The sequence below is a fragment of the Heterocephalus glaber genome, unplaced genomic scaffold (genome assembly GCF_053883595.1).
Source record: "Heterocephalus glaber isolate CG9 unplaced genomic scaffold, H.glaber_assembly_v1.0 deba00000122, whole genome shotgun sequence".
Taxonomy (NCBI): Eukaryota; Metazoa; Chordata; class Mammalia; order Rodentia; family Bathyergidae; genus Heterocephalus; species Heterocephalus glaber.
Window position 1 is genome coordinate 1,144,495 of NW_028258138.1, and position 24,510 is coordinate 1,169,004.

Genomic DNA, 24,510 nt, shown 5'->3' on the forward strand with positions numbered 1-24,510 from the left:
GGGATGGTCAGGACATACACAGCATGGAGGCCCTGGCCTGAGAAGCCACTGGGGGTCCCCGAGGATGCAAGCGTACCCAAAAGGGTCCTGCAGATCTCATGGACACTCAGTGAACTGCCTGCTGAATCAAAGTACACCTTGAAGTCAGGGGAGCTCCAGGATTGGCTGAAAGTCTTCAGGGGATGAGGTTTGAGGTGACCCACCTCTTTGCAGACAGAACATGAGGAAAAGACCCTCCTTCTCCAACCACTAGGAGGGCCCTGCCTCAGGCCTGGCTTGGGGAGGCACTTGCAGCGGAGTTCTCACCAAGTTCTGGTTTTGCTCCTAATCTTTGACCTTTGAAAACTTGTACCCCCTCATATACTCTAATTTACAATTAAATCTTTTTATTGTAGTTTTTTTTTTTAAATAGAAGATGTGATTTCTGGCCTAAATACTGGTATTTTAAAATCAAACCCTTTCATTTCTCCTTTACACATTCATGTGTGCAGCACCTTGCACTCTTCAGCCCACCAACCTACCCACGCCTCTCCCCACACGGCACTGTGGTCACCCGAGCCACCACCCTGCCCTCCTGTTGCCTGGTTACCTTGGAGCCGAAGAGGCAGCGAAGCCCAGGGCAGGGTCTGACTCCTGCTGGAGAAAAGCACTAGGATCTACGCCAGCTCAAAAGAGAAACCAGCGTGAACATGGCCGCCACCCCACTTCCGCTCCCCTCACTTCCGCTTCCGGCAGACATGTGGTAGGCCCCTTGCACCTCCGGAAGTAGTCTTTCCTGAGCTTCATTCCTTTTCTAGCATGAAGTTTGACCCGAGTAACGTGCTTTTATCTTGGAAAGTCTTTTGTGCTCACCCTAGCCTACTTCTCCACAACAACAGAAAAAGCTTTATGGGTATAAAATTTTAAATTTGTGACAAAAAGGATTTGTTAATATCTACTGAATTATTTTCCCAAACACTACGATGTTACAGTTATTCAGAAGCGTGACTGTGACAAATTGATAACTCGCACATGAAAGCAAAATTTTTTGGCAATTGCACCTCTTAATGAGAAGAGTAGAGCTTCTTTTCCAACCAGAGTGTTCCTGTGTCCAGGAATCAAGATGATCCTGCACCAATGAACAGGTTCAGCTTCTGCTATAGTGAAGTTTCATTTTATAGAAGTGTCAGAACACTTGCATGAACCTGAAGATAAGGAGACATATTCTTGCAATGTCCCTCTCTTGTGTCTTGAACACCTACGTAATATCTCCCAAATAAGAAGGTGATCTGAAGTTAAAAACTGTTTTCATGCTTTGTCAGCAGTTAACTCAATTGGGTTTTGATTCAAGTGTTTTGAAAGCAAAGGATTACAGACCACAGGACTTGCAACAGGATTTGTTATCCTGTCATTCTCAATTTCTGTTGTGTTTACCAGAAAGGCCACTCTCTTCTTATCAAGGGACTGATATTTACCCATGATTCTTTCATCACTTTGTTAAACCTTAGATAGTCTGAGGGGATTGAGTATATTGAAATGTTAATGTCAGTGCTTTTTTAATAAATTCAATGTTTTGTGGTAAACTGTTTTTATCACATAATTGTTTTAAATGTATTTTCACAGAAATCTTGAAGTTACAGATTCAGTTCATTCTATTTACGGGGTAAAAGTCTTCCAAGTGGCCTAATCCTTCTGGACAGACCAGTGAACCAAATAAGACACACTTTCCATCAGAAAATGTCTGACCTACTTTTTCAATTGAAACAAAATGTTAGCATTCTTTCCAAGGGATATTAAAAAAGAAAACCACTGAGAAATAAATTATAATATACATCTTAGAAGATAACTTATTGAAGGCAATAAAGTCAGGCCTTTACACATATAGGTCTAATATAATTAACTGATCCATTTTATAGTGTAATAAAAGAAAATGAGGCTTAACTTGTAACAACTTAATGGAACATGTAGGTAAATGTTCAGGTTATGTACTAATGGAAGAGAAGGATAAAAGACATGTGTTTATTGCTTTCAGGTGCTAAATCATGAATAAAAGTCATTCTAAAACCTCTATTTGTCTGTCTATCAAGTGCTGGGGATGGAACCCAGGCCTGGGGCATCCAGACAAACACCCAAAAACTGAGCTACATTCCAGCCCCTTCCTCAGTGATTTTGGTAAGCATCAGGATCAAAGTTGCCTTTGTGTTCAATGAAAAAAGAATTCATTAGCCCAGTAGCCGACGCACTGTCGTATTGTTTATAGTATTATTTAAGAGCATTCAATTCAAGTACAGGAAATAAGGGACATGAGTAAAGAAGCAAGTAGCCTACAGGACTTGGGGAATTGGGTGAGTCAGCCAGCTGACCCTGAGGAAGAAGGCAGGGAGGTACTGAGAGGCAGCCACGTGGATGAGCCAGTTACCCACCAGTTGGTGACTTCCATTAGGGTCCTCCTGTTTTCTGCCTGGGACAGAGGACAGGATGAGTGCATTTAACTGCGCTGAGTGGGAGTCAGTTTGTTCATCTTAGTTCCAAAATAGAGAAACAAGTTATTTGCCTGTAACAGTGCTGCTTTTTACCTTGGTACTTTTGACTTTTCTAAAATGATTTTCTGCATTTGTTTTTCATTTACTTTTTTTTTTTTTGGGTACCAGGGATCGAACTCAGGTCCTTGTGCTTGCGAGGCAGGCGGTGGAACCACTGAGCTAAATCCCCAGCCCCTTCATTTACTGATAGAATATCCAGATGGCTAAGTTTTTAAAAGAGGAAAATAAAGTTTAAATCACTCCAGATTCCATCCACAGACCACAACCAGACTCTTGCACATATCCACAGACATGATACACCCACATTTCTTTAAGACCATGAGGTATAAATCCTGCTTGTAACCCATTTCCCACTGTTTATTATAAATGTCTTTCCAAAACAGTATAGTCCAAAATATAGTTTTACATTATGACTTTTCATTGTTTCACTGCACCTGAATTCCCTGTTCTAATGGTCTTGTTGAATGAAGGTCAACACTCTGCCCAGGCCCTCCGATCAACGTGGCCTCCACACCCAGCCAGTAATGTGAGATTGTAGTCATCATCCCTTTTATAGGGACAGGAGAAGGGGCCACCACATCATTTTCCTCCACCCCACCTTATACATGGAGTGGGGTCAAGGTTCTTTTCAGGAAGATGGAGAAGCCAGAACCCAAGAGGGGTGGGGGACCAAGAGGCTGTCCCAAGTTGGATAAGTACACCAGACACTGTGTGCAACATCTGGAGCGAATGAGACCTGCAGCCACGGGCGGCATTGATCCACACCTCCCGAACTATGCCCAGCAGGTTCCGATCCCACACAACTCAGTGGAGCCAGAGCCAGAAATAAGGTGAGAAGAAAAGAAAACTTTGGCAATGCCTCGGTAGTGAAACGTCTTATTTTTATTGAGAACATTTCAAGTCCTTTGTCTAGGTGTGACAGCGTCTCATGCTCAGCTCCAGCTGGCCTCGGCGTGAGGAAGCTCATGCAGGCTGTAACGTGTGGTATATACATAAATATACATATGGAGAACACTGACGATTGTATCTTAGCAACAAGTTTCTTGGCTGAATTACATTCATATAAAGGGTCCAAATTCTAAAATCAAATTAAAAGCATATAACCCAAGGCCGGAGAGCAAACATCTCAGGGGCTTCCTCATTAACATTCCACAGACTGTGCTTTTCACCCCTGTGCTCCCCTTAGGAGGAGGACCCCAGTTCCTTCCGCACCACCCCTCGCTGGTAACGAGGAACAGCAGGGTGCTGCCCACACAGGAGGCGGCTTCTGCACAAGCTGCAAACACACGTACGCCCTCACAACCATCACGATCACTGCAGGCCCCGCGGGACAGGGTTTCCCTGCTCCCATTCCAAGCCTCCAGGGAACACAGGACTCTGCGGTTGACAGTGGAGCAGCCCAACCACCTCCTTGCACTCAGGGAGGTCGATTGTCACAGGACACATCAGAGGACAAGGACACCGGAACAGCACGCACCGGACACAAGTCCTCTGTCCTTTCCACAGATATAACTTGGGGGTGATATAAAGGAGGTACCTTAATTTCACAGAATTTAGAGATGGGGGAGCCAGCTAATTTTTTCTGTTGTTGGATCAAAACTGAGTGGGTAGAGCTGGCCCTTCTGATATAAAGTATCTCAGAGGCACAGTCACCTATGCTGTATTCATCTGCTCAGAAACCAGGGTGATGTGCAGCTCTGCCCGGGGGTGCACACCCTCCTCACCTGTCACCTGTGAGGACGCAGCCGCCCGCCTCGCTGCAGGAGGAACTTGGGCTTAGGAGAAAGTGGTGACTAATTCCAGAGAAGTCAGAGCCTTATGAGACCCTGGCTTGCACATTTAAAAACCATTCCTTTTAATCACACAGCAAGTTCTCAAACAGGAAAGGTTAACAGATGAAGACTCAGAATAAAATCTGCAGCTTTGGGCAGGCCAGTGCAGGTGGTCATGGTGGCTGGAGGTGGCGACATCCATCAGGCCGCCAGCTGTCCCTGGACCCCGACCCCTACCCCACTGGGAGAGCCCCGGGTCCACACAGAACATGCTGCCCTGAGCTCCTCCCAACACTGACTCCCCACCGAGCAAAACTGTTCCTGAGCCACCCTGAGGGACTTCCAGGGTCTCCACGGAAGTCACACCTCGGGGTTTGCTGACCGCCCTCAAGATGTCCTCAACACTTAAGGGTTTTTTTTTCTTCAAAATGTCAAGTCCCTGGCTGCATCTGGTTTTCTATGAAGTCTCTTAAGTGCAGATCCAGGACATGGGATGCAGCTGAGCAATGACAATGTGATCTGTGACAGGTGATGCACAGCAAGTCCTGACTGCTGTCACTGAGGTGGCCCTGCTTTTCTCTGACTGCAGCTGAGCTCTCTGTGGTCCTGTCCTGGCAGCAGGGTGAGGACACTCTGTCCTGTGGTTGGTCCCCTTCCTCCCTCTCCCCAGAGACCAGGCTCAGGGATCTCAGGCCCTGAGCTCGTAGGGGTGGGGATCAGTTGTCCACCTTTTGGATACAACTCAACAGAAGGAACAGCCAGACATACAGGGTAGTTTTGTTTTTATGTATATGGAACGTATCTGCACTGGACTTTATACCCCAAATCCACATATTTCTTAAAAACTAAATCCATCTCCCAATCCCCACTACAAAAAATACAATTTGTAGAGCCAGGAGTAAAAGTCTTTCTGGAGCACACTCAGGAGGACAGCAGCAGCCCCAGGCCTCTTCCATGGGTGCAAAGGGAAGCCTGGTGCATTTGATCCAAATGAGCTGCACGGTGTATGGGGACTGCCACCCCAGCTACAGAGAAGGCTGGTGTGCAGGCAGCTTGCCCCAGATGTGGACTTGTGTAGACAGGGCTCCCCGCCCTGAGGGACACACGTCCAACAGAGGTGGCACCACTCACCCTGCAGCCCAGGGAGAACCCCAAGCTGCTCCTGTGCAGCTCAGTGCCACGGGCATCAGTGCCCTGGCAGTGGCCGTGGCTGCTATGGCGCGGGGTGGGGCCTGCACCTCTCTGCTCCTGGCCCCCAATCTCCCCTCCCGTGACTCCAAGTGCAGACAGTGCTGAGCTGGCGGCAGCACACGCACCTCCTCGGCTCCTCTAACCCTGAGTGGAAGCTGCAAGGCACCTGGTGCAAGTCTCTGAGCACAGGTCCAGGTGGGCACACCAGGCTCTGACTGCCAGGCTTTCCTGTGCACTGGGGTGCTGAGCAGAGTCCCTGGCTTCCCCGTGATGCCAGCAGCACCGAGCCTCAGGACATCACTGCATGGCCTGCACTGCCAGTGTCTCGCCAGCTCCAGCCTGCTTTTTAGTTTCCAGACATGTCTTTGATAAAGCTGAAAAGAATAACTTAAAAACAGGCGTCCTGTGGCACGCTCTGAGGACGCGTGACTACCAGGTGATTCTAGTTCCATCCTGGGCGTCCTTGGGCGTCGTCCTTCCTGTGTGCAGGTCCCTGGGAGGGTGAAGTTCAGAGCCAAGCCCTGTGGACAATGCCACCAAAGGAGTGGTCAGGATGGGGCCTGTGGGTGAGCCTTGTCCGGGATTATTTGGAAGTGAGCTAGCAGTTTCCGGGATCTGATCCCACTGGAGCACAGAGGCTCCTAGCGGGGCTGCGGCAGCAGACTCGGTTGCTACTGGGGCCCAGCGTGTGCTCAGGTCACATGATAGCATGCTGGCGTTGCCAGGGGATGTTAGAACCTACTGTATGCAGCTAATGGCGAAGAATGCAGGGCAGGGCCAGCAGGGACATGCGTGCCGACCCCAGGGCTCCACGCCCTACCTACACCTTCTCAACCTCCTCCACGTAGAAATCTTTTGCAATTAAAATAATGTGGCATAAAGTGACCTGACATAATTACTTATTTTATAAACCACATTTCTAACTCTGAATAAATTATTTATTCAAGAATTTCACACAAAGTAGTTTCTATTTTCCTAAATTCAAGGAAGCCCTACTCAGTAGAACTCAATGTCTAACGTAAACTGAGGTTGGAAGCAGTCACTGGGTAACCTGGGGCAGGGGGCTCGGGGCTGGGGGACAGTGGGTGGCGGTGCTGGGCCCCACCTCCCCATGCCCACCCCACGCACTGCCCCAGTTCAGAGTGAGATGCCCTGCACCCCACGTGCCCCCGCGCCCGCCCCTCAGGTGTGCGCCCACCCAGTCAGATGTGAGGCTCGGGGGACAGTGCCAGGCGGCCGCCGGGGTCAGGGTGTGAGCAAGAACTGGTCCTGCTCCGTGGGCTTCTCCACCCAGGCGCCCAGGCCCGCCTTGATGAAGGCAGTGAACAGCCGGGCCTTCGCGGCCTGGTACTCCCTCGCCGCCAGCTTGGACTCATGGTACGTGGTGGGCTTCAGGATCCTGGTGCGCAGCAAGTGTGGGGGGACCTGCAAAAGGACAAGTAAGTGGAGGCGCGCTGCTGTGGGGACAGCAGCGGGTGAGACACAGCCAGGATGATGTCCGGGATGGTGATCAGCACCGCGCCGGCTTGGGGGAAGGGGACAGCCCAGAAGGCGCCCTCCCGCCCACAGGGAGTGGAGCCCCAAGGCAGTCCAGTGACCCCCCTGGAGCTCGGCCACCACTGCCAGGAGCACCTCGTGGGCGGACAGGGCTGCAGACCTGGGGCTTAAACCCTGTCTGCAGTGCACAGGCCTGCGGGTCTGCGCACACACCCTGAGGCCACTGTGGGGCACACAGGCCATCCTCCATAGGGATGGCACAATTTCTGCTCAAGCCCCACACAGTGTCCCTGCTAGCCTCAGTAAGTACAGGCTATAAACACGACTGAAGGATGATGAAAGCTAGCAATACCTGACTTAATCTATGAGGTTTTATTTGGGGAAAAAGGGTCCTGAGGCTAAAGCCAAAGTTTTAAAGCCCTTGACGGCAGGCTTAGCAGAGCCCAAGGGATCGTGCCGACAAGGCCAGGGGTTCGGGGTCCTTTCTCTATGTCATCTTCATCTGAGTGGCACAGCAGCACCTTCCTTGCCATGGCTTGGTTCTCTCAGGTCCCTGAGGGACATGTTGAAGGCCGTGTCCCCAGCTGATGGCACTAATGGGGAGATGGGGGACCTTTGGGAGTTGGGCTGAGTGGGGAGCAGCATGGTCACTGGGTGCACGCCCTAGAGGGGGAGACCCTGGCCCCTCCTCCCTTGCACGCGCTCAGCACCACAGGTGAGCGGCTCTGCCCATCACACACCCGTCATGGTGTCTGCCTCACCAGAGGCTCAGAGCAGCGGGGCGAAGCAGCCACGGTCGGAAACCTCTTGAGATGGAGCTAAAATAAACCCCCTCCTCCCAGGCATTTTGTCACCATGGCAGAAAGCTGAGGGACTCAGAGATTGGTGCTGAGGAGCGGGGCTGTTGCTGTGACTGCCTGACACTGAGGTTAGAGCCTCTGGCATTGGTCTGTAAGGAGATCTGAGCGTGGAGAAGCAGGTGAGAGAAAACTTGAAGTTAAGCCTAAAGGGTGATTCTGGCCCAGGCTCAGAGGACTCAAAGGACGACAGAAACACAGACAGCAAAGGATGCGCTGATGTTTCAGATGGAAAGGAGAACTCTGCTGGGGACTGCACCACAGGTCATTGGTGTTACCTTTTGGCACAGAACTTGTCTGAACTGTGCCTGTGCCCTGAGACCACAAGGCCAAGTTCACAGGTGACAGACTAGTGTACTGGACAGGGGAGAGTTTAAGGCAACACAATGCTAAGGTTGTGGGCTGGGTACTACTGGCTGCCTTTATCCAGATTGGCAGTGAGAACTGGGAGGAAAAAGCAGAGCAGAAAGGTTTTAAAAACTTGCAGTTTGGGCAGAAAAGGAATGTGTTTAAAGGTGCAGCCAAGGAGGGTACAGTTGCTAGAGATTAATACTATTAAAAAAAGGCAAGTGCTGGGCACAGCGGTGTACCCTGTAAGACCAGCTGTGAGAGTGCACCTACAGCTGCAGTGGAGACCCCAGGAAAACTGGAGATGCCAGGCACATAGGATGTCAGCAAGGGAAGCTGCAGGCAGCAAGCAGAGCCAGGCCAAGAGAACGGTCATGTGGGCTGCAGCTGGCAAGGCCCTAACATCGCCATTGCTTGGCCCAATCCTGGACCTGCAGCTACAGGAGTTCATGTCTGCCCTGCCGAGCTCCACTTGCTACAGTCTGATCCTTCCTCTCCATGCACCCATTCCTCCTGTTTGGGGTAGGAGTGTTTCCCCTATGCCTGTCCCACTACAGTACTCTAGAAGTGTGTAACTCTGTTGTTCTATTTTCACAGGGCCTCACAGCTCAGAGTTTACCTTGAATCTCAGAGGAGACTCTGGACTTGGGTTTTTGAGTAATGCTGCAACAGGTAAGACTTTGGGGACTCCTGGACATGGACTGAATGTGTTCTGCATTGTGAGATGGACATGAGCCTTTGGGGGCCAAGGGAGTAAAGTTACAGTTTGGATCTTTTTTTTTTTTTGTACCATGGATCGAACTCGAGACCTTGCACTTGCGAGGCAGGTGGCAGAACCACTGAGCTAAATCCCAGGCCCCTACAGTTTGGATCTTAAACAGCCCCCAAAGGCCCCCTGCTAAAGGTTTAGTGCCCAGCTGTTACCGAGAGCTGGTGGAACCTTCAGCAGGCAGAGCCTTATGGAAGAAAGTGAGGTCACTGGAGGGGGCACTGGGACCTTGGCCCTTCCCCGCTTTGCTTCACCACATCCTCCCTGCTGTGAGGTGGCAATGGAGTAAAATGACCATGGATCAAAACCTGTGAAACCACGAGCCAAAAGAAACCTTTCCTCCTTGATGTTGGTTTTTCTTAGGAACTTTGTCACAGTGATGGAAAGCTGACGGTCACACTCCCACAGCAGACCTGGGCAGCAGGTCTTGGTTTCTGTGGCAAGGAAGGAAGAAGCTGCCATGGAGGCAGCTTTTACACTTGCCAAGCCAGGGCCCCACGTTTAAGCTAAAAACAATCTTCAGAACAAAGAAGTTTTCAAATGATCTTTTAAGGAGGCTGCGCGTGATGACATGGCGATGGAGACCACAGGAGGGACAGGGGATGAAGACGGACACGCTGTGGGGGTGGGCCGGCACAGCGCCGGGAGGGCACCTCAGTACCTTGCCGTGCACACGCATCCAGCGACAGTACAATGCGTGCTTACACAGGCGCGACGCGCGGCCCAGCTCGTCCTTCCCTGTCGTGGCATTGATGATCTCAATGGTGGAGTCACCCACTGTCCAGTTGACACTGAAATTGGGCGCCTTTCCCGGCTGCCGAGCCTCTGCGTTGCTGATTCCTGGAATGCAGCAGACAAGGAAGGTACCATGTCACTGCGTCCACACCAGGGAGGAGGTGCTGAGCACCCAGGGTCCAACCTGGCCACAGATCACATGCCAGTAGCTTGCCACACACCCTCCAGGGAAAGGGGCAGAGCTGAGAATCCTAACTGACTCACAGGCTGGCAGAGCCCGAGACCATAGGACTTCTGGCCCAGGGGGCCTTAGCCTACTTTCAGGCCACAGAGCAAGAAACCTTGTAGCCTGCAGGGGGTGGGAGAGGTAAGGGAAGCCGCCTTGGGCCAGTCCTGGGTCTGGACAGGTGAGCCAGTGTGGGCCAGTTCCAGTTCCCATTGGGCCGGCCACTTTGGCATGAGCTCAGTTCCCTGCACAGTGGACCGGAGTGGGTTGGGCTGCCCCCCCGTGTACATCCTCTGCTCTGGTGCTCGTGCCCCGAGAGCACCCTGTGCTGCCAAAGCCAGGTATCCAGGCCATACAGCTTCACACGCCCCAAACCTGGGGAGTAAGAGGAGCCCTAATTCCTGACAAGTGAACATAGGTAAGTTTTCTCACTGTACTCAACTGTCTTTTCATAACTAGCCACAGGCCCCTGTTGCAGGGTGGAGACACTTGGATAATGGGAACTAAATGCTCATATCTCCCTTTGTGTATGGGGCTTGATAATTCACACCACATGGATGCAACGGGTTCCCCAAATCAAATCGGTTCAGCAGCAGTCTCCAGAACATGCCTGGAACATGAGATGGCTGGTGTTCTGGCCCAGACCCCGAGCCACTGGGCAGCTGGCCATGAGCAGGCCAGCTCAGCACGACAATGCCTTCCTCTGGAGCTGCGTCCACTCTGTCACCATGCTCCTCATTTACTCTCACCACCCATTCTCTCCTCCCTGAGCAACTTCTGACACCAGGCCGGATCCCCACAGGAAGCTGGCAGACACTCCAGCTGAGTCCAGGGAGACCATGGTGGCCAAAGTTCACAGGAGAAGGTGGCAGAGGGAAAGGCAGAAAGGGACCCTGGGGTCTCCCAGGGCATCCCTGACTTCCTGGGAGGCCTGACCAGGGGCGTCGCTGCTCCAGGCCAGAGAGAGTCAGTGAGGTTGGAGGGAAGGGTGCCCAGCACTCACACCCAAACAGACACAAAGAGCTGCACCGAATGCCTAGAGATGAAAGTGCAAGTCTAAGGGAAAAGCACGCTCGGTGGAATTAGTCACAGACTAGAAGCTGCAGAAGAAAAGCTTGGTGAACCTAAGGCACGGCGACAGAAGATAGCCAAATGAAGCACAAAGAGAAAGCAACTGGAGTTCCTGAGTGAAGGGGATGGGCAGAAAAGAATATACTGGCAGAAAAGATGAAAAAAAATGTTCCAAATTTGACGAAACCAACAAAGCCATGGATCTAAGAATTTCAACAAAGCTTGAACCCAAGAAACACAAAGAAAACCACACCAAAGCCCATCACAATGAACAGCACCACACCAGCACAAAGAAAAGACACGCAGAGGGACACACACAGAGGGTCACAGACAGGAAGGTCAGTGGGCTCCTCAGAAAACAACGCAACCAGAAGAGGGAGCAACATCTTCTGAGAACCAAACGGAAAACAGCCTCTGCAGTCCCAGCAAAAATACACCTGCCAGCAAAATATATTTTAAAAGTGAAAGAAATAAAGATATTTCAGACATACCAAAGCTGAGATAATTCTTCATCACCAGATTCACACTATGAGAAACACAGAAGAAGTCCTTCAGGACAAGGCAAAGAGGGCAGGCACAGGAGATCCAGACCCACAGACAGGAATGAGAGCTCTAGACACAGCTCCACAGGGACAGGCAGGCCAGGATTCCTTCTCTTATTATGTTATCTCCTTAAAAGCTAACTGACTAGTGAGGCAGAAATAATAATATGGGATTTTTAACATACATAAACATGAAATGTATGACAACAATACCACAGAGGCAGGGGAGAAGAAGTATGAATTGTATGAAAATATGAATTGTATGAAAGTATGAATTGTAAGGGTCTTATACTACAAGTGAAGGGTGTAAAATCATGGGAAGGGAGACAGTGGTAAATTCAGGATGGATACTATAAATTCTAAAGAAGAGTTCACAGCTGACCAGACAAAAGTTACAGCTAAAAAGTCAAGAAGGCTTTATTAAAATGGGATCATAGGGCCGGGGTTCCGGTGCCTGCCTCGCAAGCGCAAGGTCCTGAGTTGGATCCCCAGTACCAAAAAAAAAAAGAAGGGGATCATAAAACACTCACTTAATGCAAAAGTAAGAAAAATTAAAAGGAAACAACATATAAACAAACAAAATATGTAGGACAATGACAGATTGAAACCTAACAATATCAATTATCACAATAAATGTAAATGGTCCAAGCACCTCGGAGAAAAGGCAGAGATTGTAATTGATATATGTGGGAAGAGAGGATCCAAATTTTGGTTCCTATGAGAAACATACTTCTAATATAAAATAGTTTAAAAAAAAGGACATCAAAAAGACATACTATATTATCACTAACAAAAACATATTTAAAAAGCCACCAGATAAAGCAGATCTCAGAACAAAGAATATTACAAGATCAAAAGGTCATTTTCTGAAGATAAAGGATATCAATTCATTAAGATAAACTAGCAATCCTAAATGTTTATGCATCTAATCATAGAACTGGAAAATACATTAAGTAAAAACTTAAAAAAATTGGAAGGAGAAATGGACAAGATATAATTATAGCTAGAGATTTTCTCTTGGTACTGGGGATCGAACTGAAGATCTTAACACTTGTCAGAAAGGCACTGGCACCACTGAGCTAAATCCCTGGCCCTATAGCTAGAGACTTTTAATACTCCTATCTCATGAATTGATAGGCCCAATGGAAGGTCATTAAGTAACTGCACTTTTTTTTTTTTTGGTACCGGGGATCGAACTTGGGACATTTCGCTTGTGAGGCAGGCAGCAGAACCACTGAGCTAAATCCCTGGGCCTGGAAAGTCATTAAGGACACAAAAGATATTACACAGTCAACTTGTCCTAGTTGATATTTACAGACCACTCATTTAGAAATCAACAACAGAAAGATCTCTTTAATCCTTTTCCCCAAGTGCTATGGAGCTAAAGAGCAGGCTTCTGAATAACCCAGGGGCTACGCATTTTGAAATGAGTGAAAATGAAGACACAGTATATCAGAATTTGCAAATCCTGCAAAAATCATCAAGGAAAATCTAAAAAAAGAATGACATCAGCTGATATCTCAAAAAAACTAGAGGAAGAATGGATGAAATATCAAGGAAAAAAAGAGGAACAATTTAGATCAAAGTAGAAATAACTGAAATATAAAAAAGAAAATAAAAGGAAAAAAAATCAATGAAACCAAAAGTTGGTTCTTAGACATGATCAACAGAATTCATAAACCCCTACCTGGACTGGCAGGAAGAAGATGAGAGGGAAGGAGAGGGGTAAAGACAACAAATTGCTAATGTAAGGAATAAAAAAGGTATTACTAAAGATAACATATTCAAAACAAAGGAATATTATGAACACTATTATGCCAATATGTCTTACATATTAGATAAAACAGACAAATTTCCTGAAACACATAAATTACCAAGCTTATTCAAGAAAGAATAACATAAAAATTCCATATTAATCACAGAAGTTTAATTTGTATTTAGATATTTTCTCATGAAGAAAACATCAGGCCCAATAACTTCACTGGTGAATTATGCCAAACATTGAAATAAACATTAATACCAACTCTAAATCAACTTTTCCAGAAAACCAAAGATGAAGAAATGCATCCCTACTCATTTTATGCTGACAGAGACACTGAAAGATAACCACACCCCATAATCCCTACAGATCAGTGGATCATAAATGCAAAAATTCTACTGAAAACTTCAGCAATTTGAATTCAACACCATACAAAAAGAACAGAACATACTGACCATTTAAGGGATATCCCAGGTATGTAGATTGGTTTAATATTTTAAAAAATCAATGTCACAATATTAACATTTTATAAAATGAACTAAATGACCATCTCAGAGAAGAAAAAAAGCATCTGACAAAATCTAACATCCATTCTTGATTAATATAGTGGTACTCGGTTCATGAACCTAATTCTTTCCATGATTCTGGTTGCAAACTGAATTAGACAAGAATTGAGTCAAATTCAATGATTAGGTTCAATGTTGACCTTACAGGGAAATTTCATTAGCTTCTCCTCCAATTCGGTTTGTGACAAGAATCATGGAAAGAATTAAGTTTGTGAACTGAGGTACCACTGTACCTTTAGCAGACTAGGAATAGAAGGAATTTCCTCAGACTGGTAAAGGTATCAATGAAAAACCTACAGCTAACAGCACACTTGCTGCTAACAGACTGGATGCTTTCCCCCTGAGATCACACACAAGACAAAGCTGTCCACTCCCACCTGTCCTCCCCAACATTGTCTTGGCAGGTCTTATCCAGAGCAGCAGTGAAAGGAAACATCTAGACTGACAAGCAAGAAATAAATAATGAACATGTCCACTGATAAATAATACCCAGAGGGATCTACTAAAAAGCTACTAGAACAAATATTGCTATAGAGTAGCAATGAATTGGAAATCTAAATAAAAGTATGACATTTAAAGTAGCACTAGGAATATTAAACAGAGACATCTGACACAGGGTGTGCAAGATATGTACACTGTAAACTGCAAACATCGCTGAGAAGGGAACAGACATAAATAATGGGAAAGACACACTGTTCATCATTGGAAGACTCAAAACTGCCAGTGTATTGGTTCTCTCCAAACTAATCTCATACAGCAGTCCCAACCAAAATTCAAGTGGGCTGTGTCGAAACTGCTAAGTAGATTATAAAACTGTCACAGAATAGGGGCCTGGGATTTAGCTCAGTGGTTCCGCCATTTGCCTCGTAAGCGCAAGGTCCCGAGTTCAATCCCCGGTACCAAAAAACAAAAAACCAAAAATCCTGTCACGGAATAAAAGAACAAGGACCTATGTGTCAGGTCCCTCTTGGAATTTGAAGTACAAAGCTGAGGGCCAACTTGACTGATGTCATAGTGACATAACCACAGTGATCATGACAGTTTTATCAGAATTAAAATTATAGGGTCTGTGTAAGATAGTGTTAAGAGAACTGAAACACAAGCTATGGGCTGGGAGAAAGCATTTTCAATTTATTTATCTGATACAGGATTTATATTCAAAAACTAAAAAAATAGTTATTAAGACTCAGTAACAAGAAGTTAACTCAATAAAAATGTGCAAAAGTTTTGACACAATTATTGAAGAAGACTTAGGAATGGCAAATTCACAAGTGAAAAGCTAGCTGACTTCACTAGTCCTTAGGGAAAGGCAAATTAAGACACAGTTTGGCAGCTTTCTGCAGAGCTCAACGAGCACCGTCTTAGGACTCAGCCCTCCACTCGAAAGCAGACCTGTGTGGGTAGAGCCCGCCCCTGCAGATTCCAACAAGACCATTCTCAGCAGCTGCTTTGTCAGTCAGCAACGTAGTCACTTTCCTCATCCCTGAGACACAGTACCTGATACTCAAAACTTAAAGAAGGAGAGGTTTATTTTGACTCACGGTCCATAGCTGGCTGGCTCTGAGGCAGGCAGCCTGGCAGAGGGGCCTGGCCTGGCGGAGGAGAGCTGCTCACCTCATGGTGGACCGGAAGTAGAGAGAGAAGGCAGGAGCCGGGAGAGGAACCCTTCCAGGCCACGCCCCAGGGGCCGCCTCTTCCAGCCGGACCCCACCTTCCAATGGCAAGGCAGCTGTGAGCCCCCATGATCCAATCACCAGATACAAATGCTAACAGTAAGCAACTGGACACAACCTAAACGTCCATGAACAGAACCTACATGGTCCTCCCTGCAGCACAAGGCTTAGCAGCAACAGTGTGAGCCAACGGTAGGCACATGGGTCAGGGCAGCACCAGTGAGCTGTTCGAGGCTGTGCCTTTTGGGAAGAGCCAGTCCCCTGGCTACCTGTTGAGATAAAGTCACTTCTTCTGAAGATGTCCTCAGTGTCTCTGATGGGATCCTCTACCCTGACCTGGAACTGTTCCTTCTCAGCTTAGGGCTGCGCTACCCAACTGCCGGTTGGCAGTGTCGGGAGGGTCTCTGCTTTGGCTGGCAGGGGAAAGTGGCCATAATGGGATTGAATCTTTCATGAACAAATGACTAATGCTTATATTACATCATCTTCCTTTGCAATTCTGTGACTACTCTGTGACATAATAAAAATAAAAGATCATTGCTGAATGATACTTAAATGCTAGGACAGCAGCATTTTGCACTAAAACTCACTGGCCAATTAACTACTAAAACAGTAAGAGCACAATTTTAAAAAATATTTCAAGCTGAGTAAAGTGCTAACTTCAGCACAGATGGAGTGAATAAGGCAAGAAGAAAATGGCTAGCCAAGGTTCCAACGCGAGCCACATGCTTTTTCTGGGGCAGAAAGTCCCGAGTGGTCGTGAGTGCATTCTCCACGAGCCCCTGGGGATGCACACAGGCTGACACTGACAGGCTGCTCATCTTCCCGGGCTGCAGAGCGAGAACTAGGGTAATGAGCTGATCCCAGGCACCATGCAGAAACCAATAAAGGCAGGGCGAGCAGCTGGTAATGAGCGTCCCTCAGCAGCTGTAAATTAAGTGTGCTGAATCAGAACCTTTAAAGCCAAAATCCAAAGAAACTGGCCTAAAAACACACAAGAGCGAGATGAGCTGGCACAGACATCTTCTCCCACCTGAAAGTTACTGTTGAATTCGTTCCTAGCAGAGTAGGGCAATAAGAAGTGAACGCGCACATTGTGATCAGCAGTGGGCAGTTACTGCGGGCTCCTGTTAGAGTGTTGGCGCCCTCAGCACTAACAGTGAGGAACGGGAAAAGCCGTGCAGGAGTCAACTGCGGGAAGAGCTGTGTGCACGGCCCCTGCCTGAGGCGGGCCACCGGCCACTGACGTGGGGGAGCCCAAGTCCCTGGGCCCGCCTGCCAGCGGGGAGCACCACCCCGGGACTCTTGTCCTGATGCTCTGACAGGAGAGGGGGACCTCCAGCCCACACTTGGGGTGGATCCCGAGCCTTCTGGGACCTGGCTGTCCACAACTCAAGGCTTCCCACAGAGGAGCACTGGGCACTCTTCCTCCGAGACTGCAGTGCTTTGAAAGCACAGGTGCTCCCGCCAGGGAAAGAAAGCTCTGGGCAGGAGGGAGGGTGCTGGGCCCCCCCCCCCACGCGCGCGCGCGCAGGCCCAAGAGCACACACTGTGCTGGGGCAGGGGCAGGTGTGGCAGCAGGTGGCCAGGCTCAGAGCTGGGTCTGGGATCTGCTCATGCTCCTGTGGGCCTGTCACCTGCTGTGAAGATGGTGGTGCCTGGCTCCTCCAGCTGGGGAGGGACTCCAGGACAGACGTGAAGATTTGGCTGAATGTCTTGAAGAGCATGCCTGTGCCCCCGAAATGAAGTGGAGAAAGTGTCCAACAGAGCATGACAACTGTCACTTAAACACTTTAAAGGTGTTAATAAAACAGGTAAACACATTTCACTATTAAAGTCACTTCCCACTGAAGAATATTTAAAAACTGAAGCCACCCTTTGAGGGCTGCCCAAATGCCACCTGGACCCATCAGGATTCTGCTCCCTAGCCATCTTGTTTGTGTCGTGTTTTGTGACAATGCTGGCATCAAAACCAGCTCTCCAGAGAGCCTGGCCCACGGAGCCCAGGAGCAGCCACCACACATGTAGAGACAGTCGACATCACTGGCCTTTCTTCCTGTGTCCTCGGTGAGCCAGGGACCCAGGAACCCACAGGGTCAGCCAGACACGACAAGTGACCCAAAACATGCAACTCCAAAGGGGCACGAGGAAGCAGGAGAGGTCACCCCATCCAGACTGCCACTACTGAGGAGCAGATGTCTCATAGCAAGGCCCAGGCCACAGCAACCCCCAGAAATGAGTGCCTGATTCACGCTATGTTTCCGCTGAATTAAAAATGAAAGTCTTCCCATCTCAACCTTGAGGCTGGGCTGCAGGCCTTCTGCTGCTCTGGGTGAATCTGTACAAATTCTACAAACATGAAGTGCACCGCAAAGACTAGAGCAGTAGAGTATCGCTCGAGGCTAGGCTCGTCACTGGGCACAGAAGAAACCAGGGCATGTAAGCTGCCATGCAGTAGAGCTACAGCGGGGTGCGTGCTGGGGTTTGGCACATCCCCCAGGTGGCGCATCCTCAGAGGTGGCAGCGGACCAAGGCAGAGACTGTAAAGCTGAAGGAACACCTACTGCGGTCCTGGGGAGTGGAGATGGTTTGAGGGGACGGGGGAAGAGAGGACAACTTTATTACAGACTTTGTGCTCCCGCAAAATCATTCACATGGAATACTGGAAACGGTGGGGTCTATCGTGCAGGTGGGGTCCCATTACCATTTACAGACATGTACAGTATGTCCTTCACATAAACCCTGATGGAAATTCTCTTCTACACAGCAGCCACAGGTTCAAAGCCTCGGCATGGACGTTACATTAGTGAAGTGATGATTTCTCTGCAGATCTTAGCTAAGGACCAGACACAGTGCTCAGGCAGCCCCTGAGCAGTGAGTCTGGCATCTGCTGTGTGCCATGCACCATGCAATCCTTCAGGGTCAGGAATAAAATCACAGTGACACTTGACACTAAGCACTGGCCATGGATTGACTTGCTTTGAGTGTGTCTCCAAAGCCCAGTGCTGGAGGCTCAGTCCTTAGTGGTGATGCTGAGAGGGGACCTGCAGAGGTGACCAGAGGGAGGGAGCCAGGTCACTGGCTGACCGTCTAGACCTGTGGAGGCGTGCAGTGGGTGGAGGTTCATCATCCTCAGGGGACTAACGACGTTCCTGTGCACTGTGGTCAGTCCCGGGGACTTAGCTGTCATCACAGTAGCTCTCACACCTCCTGAGATCTTTCTGCACATGTTCCTGCCAGTTTGGCTTCTTCCCGTGTCCCACAGGCCTTCGCACATGGTAAACAGATACATCGGCCCCGTGTTGTGAGCTAAAAATACCTCTTTCCTTTCTAACTTCCCATCCTCCAGTATTTTGCTATAGCAACAGCAAATGGACCAATAAAGCACTGTTCCCTCAAATGTAGTACACCAAGAAGCAAGAGGCCCACAGCACAGCATGCGCCAACACACAGTAAATACTCCAAAAGGCAGCGACGCTCCTAGTTCAACTCACCCCATCAGGGTGTCACTCTTTTCCTTAAAGAATCACGGCCACTGACAGGAGCCACAGGATTCCCAGGCACACCTCTGCTTTCCCCGGCCCTGTGCACTTCTTGGTGTCTAACAGCATGCTTTCCAGTGAGCTCCACACTGCTTATTCTCAATCCGGGACATGCTGGTAGCCAACCACTGGATAAGGCTGAGTCCACGCACACCAAAAGAAGCGTGTTTTAGTGTACATTGTGCTTTTAGTTTCAAGCTCAAAAAAGGTCAGTAAAATGTTATTTTCACAGGGGCAACAAAACAATACCTTAACTGTGTCCTTTTAAGTATGGGTGGGCTTAGAAGTTAGGACCCTTGAATTCAAAAGCTCCTGTTCACTTTACAGTTAGCCACTGAAATTCTAAAAGAAGAAAGAAACTGGTAATAAAGCAGACAAAGGGCCGGAGCAGGCGCCACTGAGAGGGATTCTGGGTGGCACCTGGGTGCTGCCGCATGGAGGGGTGTTCGGCCAGCCCCAGCCCGGTTCGCCCAGCAACTTTCCACAGCGCCCCGAGCCCTTGACCCTGAGGATGCAAAACGCAGCACAAACGCAGAGGGAGCCAGGGTACCAGGCCGCCTCGGCTCTTCTGTCCTTCCCTGAGAGCCGGGTCCCGTCGGGCGTCGGAGGCCTTCCCCTCCCAGCACCCTGCAGCCCACCCCACAGCCCCTCTTCCCACACAGCTCTGCGCTGCCGCCTGGCAGGTCGGCGGGGCAGTGAGTGGGCCGGGCGGAAGGGCGACCACGCTGGTACTTGCCACTGAGCAGGGGCTTGTTGAGCGTGTAGAGCGGCGGCAGGTCCTCTATGTTGGAGATGCGCTGGTACATGGCCCGGGAGAGGTGGTCGCCATGGTACAGGCTTCCCAGGATGATGCTGGAGAAGTAGATGGGCTCCACGAAGATGCTGAGCAGGGACCCCTGGATGCCCACCACGTTCCAGCTGCAGGGGAGAGACATGGGTTAGAGGGGAGAAGCAGCTCTCGTGGCCTGTGGCAGGCCTGGCGAGGCTACCGCACAAGAGCCACGGCGGGGACCGGCAGCCAGCTGAGCTGGAAGCCACAGTGGTCAAGAGGAAAATCTATCTTAGAATTAAACTGTGAGGAGACTCTAGACCACTGTGTCTTCCATGAAGACGCACCTCCTGGAGGCTCTGTCCAAAAGGGTTATTGGTGGGCCACGCATGCTTCCTGTGCAAGGCTCCCTGGAGAGTGCATCTTTACCAGCTCTTCCGAGGGCCTCAGAACGGGGGCCTGGGCTTTCCCTGCTCCTCTCAACCCAGCCCTGGGAGCCACCCTGCCTCGGGAGAGGTGTGCTGAACTTCCTGCCACCACCTGCCGGGGGACAAGGGTGGGGACAGCGCACTGATGCACTGGAGATGGAGGTGGGGATGCTGGGGTGATGTTTGTCACCCCAGTTATTCAGGAGGACAGCAACCCACTGCACTGGACTCACGGGTGTCTTCCCAGCCCCACAGGTGGGAAACTGCAGCCTGGGCACTGCTGTACTCTAAGCTACTGCTGTGTGCGTCACAGAGACTGGGTGCTGAGCATGAGGGGAGACACAGCTGGATGTAAACAATAAAGCAACGGCAAGGCCAACAAGATGTGAGGAGCTGTGAGCTGAGTCAGATCAATGGGAATGAGAGGACAAGGTTCTGTGAAACAGCAAAAGGGAGTTGTGACATCAGAGGAGGCTCCTTGGGGTGAGCCTGGAGTACACCCTCAAGTGGGGGCCGAGGGAGGAAGGTGCCCCTCAGCCTGGGGACGGGAGACACAGGACAGGAGGGGACAGTCACCGAGAAGAGGCCAGCAGGAGGCCAGGCACAACTCGGAGGCAGCAGCTGGCTCTCACATGACACCAGTGTCCCAGAGGAGGGGCTGAGCAGGTGCACATTTCAGAAAGTGATGGCAGCAGAGCAGGCATGATCACCCGCACAGGGACTTGGGAGATGTCCCAGTAGCAGCGAAGGTCAGAAGCAAGGGCCGGAGTGGCAGGGACAGGGAAATGGGGGAGAAGCTAAAAACCATCAGGTTGGACTTGGGAAATGGGAGTCCTGGGACTAGAGGGGAACTTGGAACTCAGAACATGCAGCCAACTACTCTTCTGCGCCTTGTGATGCCCACAGTGGTCCAAGCCCTGTAGCCCCCCATCCCGGGAATGCAGCAGGAGGCCTCAGAGTTGTGCCCGCCCTGCTGCTTGTACTCAGGCCTGACAGGTGGGAGCCCCGCAGGGTAGAGCAGCGCCCAATCTGCCCAGCTCCAACCTCCAGCTGCTTGGACGGTAGCCAAGAGGGTACAAGGGACCTTCAAAATTAAGATTTTCTTCTTTCGAAGACAAACTTTCCCCAAACTTCCTTGTGCTGAGGGTGTAAACTGCCATCCCCTCCTCTGTAGAAGCCCATCTGAAAGAAACACACCGATGCCAGTCCAGGAGGTTGGAGTCAGTTTTGTTTCCATGAAGGAAGAGAGAAGCCAAGAACAGCCAGGGGTTGAAACCACATGGGCATTTCCTCTCTTGTCTCACTGCATCCTCCCTCTTTCTCCCTCTCAATAAAAGCCTTTGTACACTTGGACACAGCAAGAGGGAGCCTTAAGGAGTAAGAGGCCTATCTCCTTCGGAGCTAGCTTTGAAGAAACATTCTTCCTTCCCACCAAATTAAATGGCCTCCTGCATTTCTTGGGGAGCAGTACGTCGTCGGGACCTGACTGGTAAGTTCTGGCGAGCCAGCAAGAAGGGAAGTCCCAGCTCCGGAGCAGCGCAGGTCTCCTGGGTCCCGAGGTGGGGTGGTGACTACCTGGGAAGGATGATTTACTGTTGGCGGCGAGCTGAGCCCACAGGCAGGACCCCAGGGCTGTCCAGCAGCTGCCAGGGCATCTTGCACCCAAGGAACTTTCCCTTTTCCCTGTTTGTGGCATCAGCTACCTAAAAGCACTTTTGCTGGTGGGAGAAAGGCTTTCTGGGAAGCTGCTGGGCTGCCCCAGATGTTCTGCTGGAAGTGCACACTGGGGACCTGGTATCTCCACTGTCTCAGGCTCATGGAATGGCCTGGGTCACTTCACAGCCCAGTTGGGGCAGGGTAAGGTGCTCCAGTATGGAGTTTAGGCAGTCATTTGGAACTCTTACAGGTCATTTTGGGGTACTGATTCGAACAAGAAAGAAAATTTCTGGGAAATTTATTTTGTTTGAAGAATATTCATTCGGTTTTGGTTTGGTTTTTGTTTTTCTTTGTCTTTCTTATAACCACCTGTATTTCTAAGACAGGCAGTAGGGCTTCAATCTCATTTAGGAGCCCTCTAGAGGTGCCATATACTAACTGGACAGATCGCAGCCAGGCTTCTGTGACAAAATGGAGCTGATATACCATTGCAACATTAATGGCTTAAATATGCATTATATTCTGAAGAAACGTCACCTGACAGTTCTTTATTCTATAACTGTAATATTTTTGTCAAAAATCAGGTAAATGGGGGTAAAAATCCATAGATACAAGCCTTCATGATATTATATAATGAAGCTTATAAAAGGCAGAGAGTTAAATCAGTTTAAAGAGAAGTTTAAAGGGAAATGTTTTAAAACTCAGAGCAAGAACATTTTAAAAATTGAGTAACATCCATAGTAAGGCAGATTTAGAAAATCTTTTCTTCTGCTGTGAAGGCTATAGTTACAACTTCTCTGGTCTGTCGATGTGGTTTTTTATGTGGTCTAAAGCTCATAGTTTTAAGAAATGCTAAAAAGATTTGCTTGCCTCTCTGCAATGGATAAACTGCTACTGTTTTCTCTAGCTCCTTTTTTTTAGGCTTTAGGGAAAATAAACCTTAGAAGGTTATGGTTTACTTAGCCATCATTTACTTCTTTTATAATCATGGTTGAACTATTATTATATGTGATATTACTTACTTTTAAGTGTCTGATTGTCTAGGTATAATTTAGTCAATCATAATGGTTGTCTTAATATACTGTAAAAGCAACTACATTCCTTTTCTAGGTTGCTACCTTGTGTATTACTTATAGTCATTTAGCTGCCAAGAGCTATGTTCCTCTTAGTCAATAAGAGACAATCTTGCTTTATCATAAAAATACCTGGTTTTAATTGGTAAGTAGGCATTAATTCTTGTAGTCTGTATTCAAAACTTTTGCAGTTCTGTTGTGTGTACCTAATAAATTCTAAAGATGTCACTAAACGCTGTTCCTGGTTTTGACACGATTAAATAATGTCATTTCTTCCCAAATGATAACTCACATTAGTTTGCAAGGCAAAGACTCTAAAAATATGCTTAACGCACCTTTTTGATAGAGCACAACTTTTTTCACACACAAAATGGTTTTCTTTGATAAAAACTAGATTTGTTTTACTGGTCTTAGTTGAACATTTGCTTGTAAGTTTTCTAACTATTGCCTGCCAAAGTTGTAATGTTTTAAGGTGCATATAACATCTACAGAATAGATGAAATTAAACTTGGAAATGGACTCTAGGTAAACAACCTAAAAACCACTCTTTGTAAGTCTCTCTTACTGCCGAAATTTGGCTACAAGAGATCCTGGAACTGGCTTGAACAGTCCATCACTTCCCCTCCACTGTGGGACCCAGTATGGCTGACCACCACCAGGAAGAGCTCTCTCAGCTCCGAGGAACAACATCCCACAGGGGGGTGATCACCAATGTTTTCAGAGAAGAAAAAGTGGATTCGGAGATGGTGCCAGCCAGATGACACTGCACCTCAAGCTCTCAAGATCAAGGGCTGGATGCCATATTAATTGGGAAAAAACTGAAGGCTTTCCCTTTAAAATCATGAACAAGACAAGGATGCTCATGCCACAGTGGGCACACAGGCTCTCTCCATTCGCACCTCAGCCAAGTCGCCCAGGAGCTGAGCATTCAGGTTTAATTGCAGTGGTTTTTGGGTTGCAGTTTGGGCACCTGGTCTCTAAAAGGTTCACCATCACTGGTAAAGGGTAAAATAGATCCTTAAAACTAAGAATTAAACACAGCACAAACTTCTCTCTCCAAGCTTCTGAATGCTAAGCACACCTGAGTAAAGTGCTACCCCGGGGCCTGGCCCCACAGGGCTCCACAGTATCTGGCCTGTGGGCCAAAGTGTGGCTAATGTGCACGTGGGTATTTCCTGGCTCCTGTCCTACCCGCTCCATGAAACAGAGCACTTCTGTGAGGGGTCAGAGTAGCCACCCTTCTCATTTGGCCAAATTGTAAGTAAACTCGTTTTTCTGTTTCTAAGTGTCTTCTTGTACTTGGCTGGGGGGTCGGGGTTGAACCCAGAAACCACACAGGCCTGACTGAGCCTGGCTGCTAACAAGGCCACCAGCTGGGGTCACCTGGACTCCACCCTTCCCATCACAGCATTGGGCCAATCCATGGCCCCTAGGGTCTGACCTCTGGCTACCGCCACTGTCAGACCAGGTCGGGTGATGCTCCTGCCCTCTCCCTCCTGCACAGTGCTGGGACC

General features: G+C 48.9%; 1 protein-coding gene across 10 annotated transcripts in view; it reads right to left on the bottom strand.

The window, feature by feature from the left end:
• Positions 1-3,384: 3,384 nt before the first annotated feature.
• The window catches only part of Adarb1 (adenosine deaminase RNA specific B1), an 85,700-nt gene continuing 64,574 nt past the window's right edge, over positions 3,385-24,510 (bottom strand). For 8 of the 10 annotated variants that reach the window (XM_021256403.2, XM_021256404.2, XM_087210895.1 and 5 more), the window contains 4 exons: positions 19,807-19,988; positions 9,618-9,796; positions 6,684-6,910; positions 3,385-6,006 (listed from right to left, as the gene is read on the bottom strand). In XM_021256403.2, the coding sequence (XP_021112062.1) occupies positions 6,731-6,910; positions 9,618-9,796; positions 19,807-19,988 (541 nt within the window). In that variant the 3' untranslated portion in view covers positions 3,385-6,006; positions 6,684-6,730. The remainder of the gene's footprint in view (positions 6,007-6,683; positions 6,911-9,617; positions 9,797-19,806; positions 19,989-24,510) is intronic. The other 2 variants (XR_015451191.1, XR_015451185.1) reach the window with 1 other exon arrangement.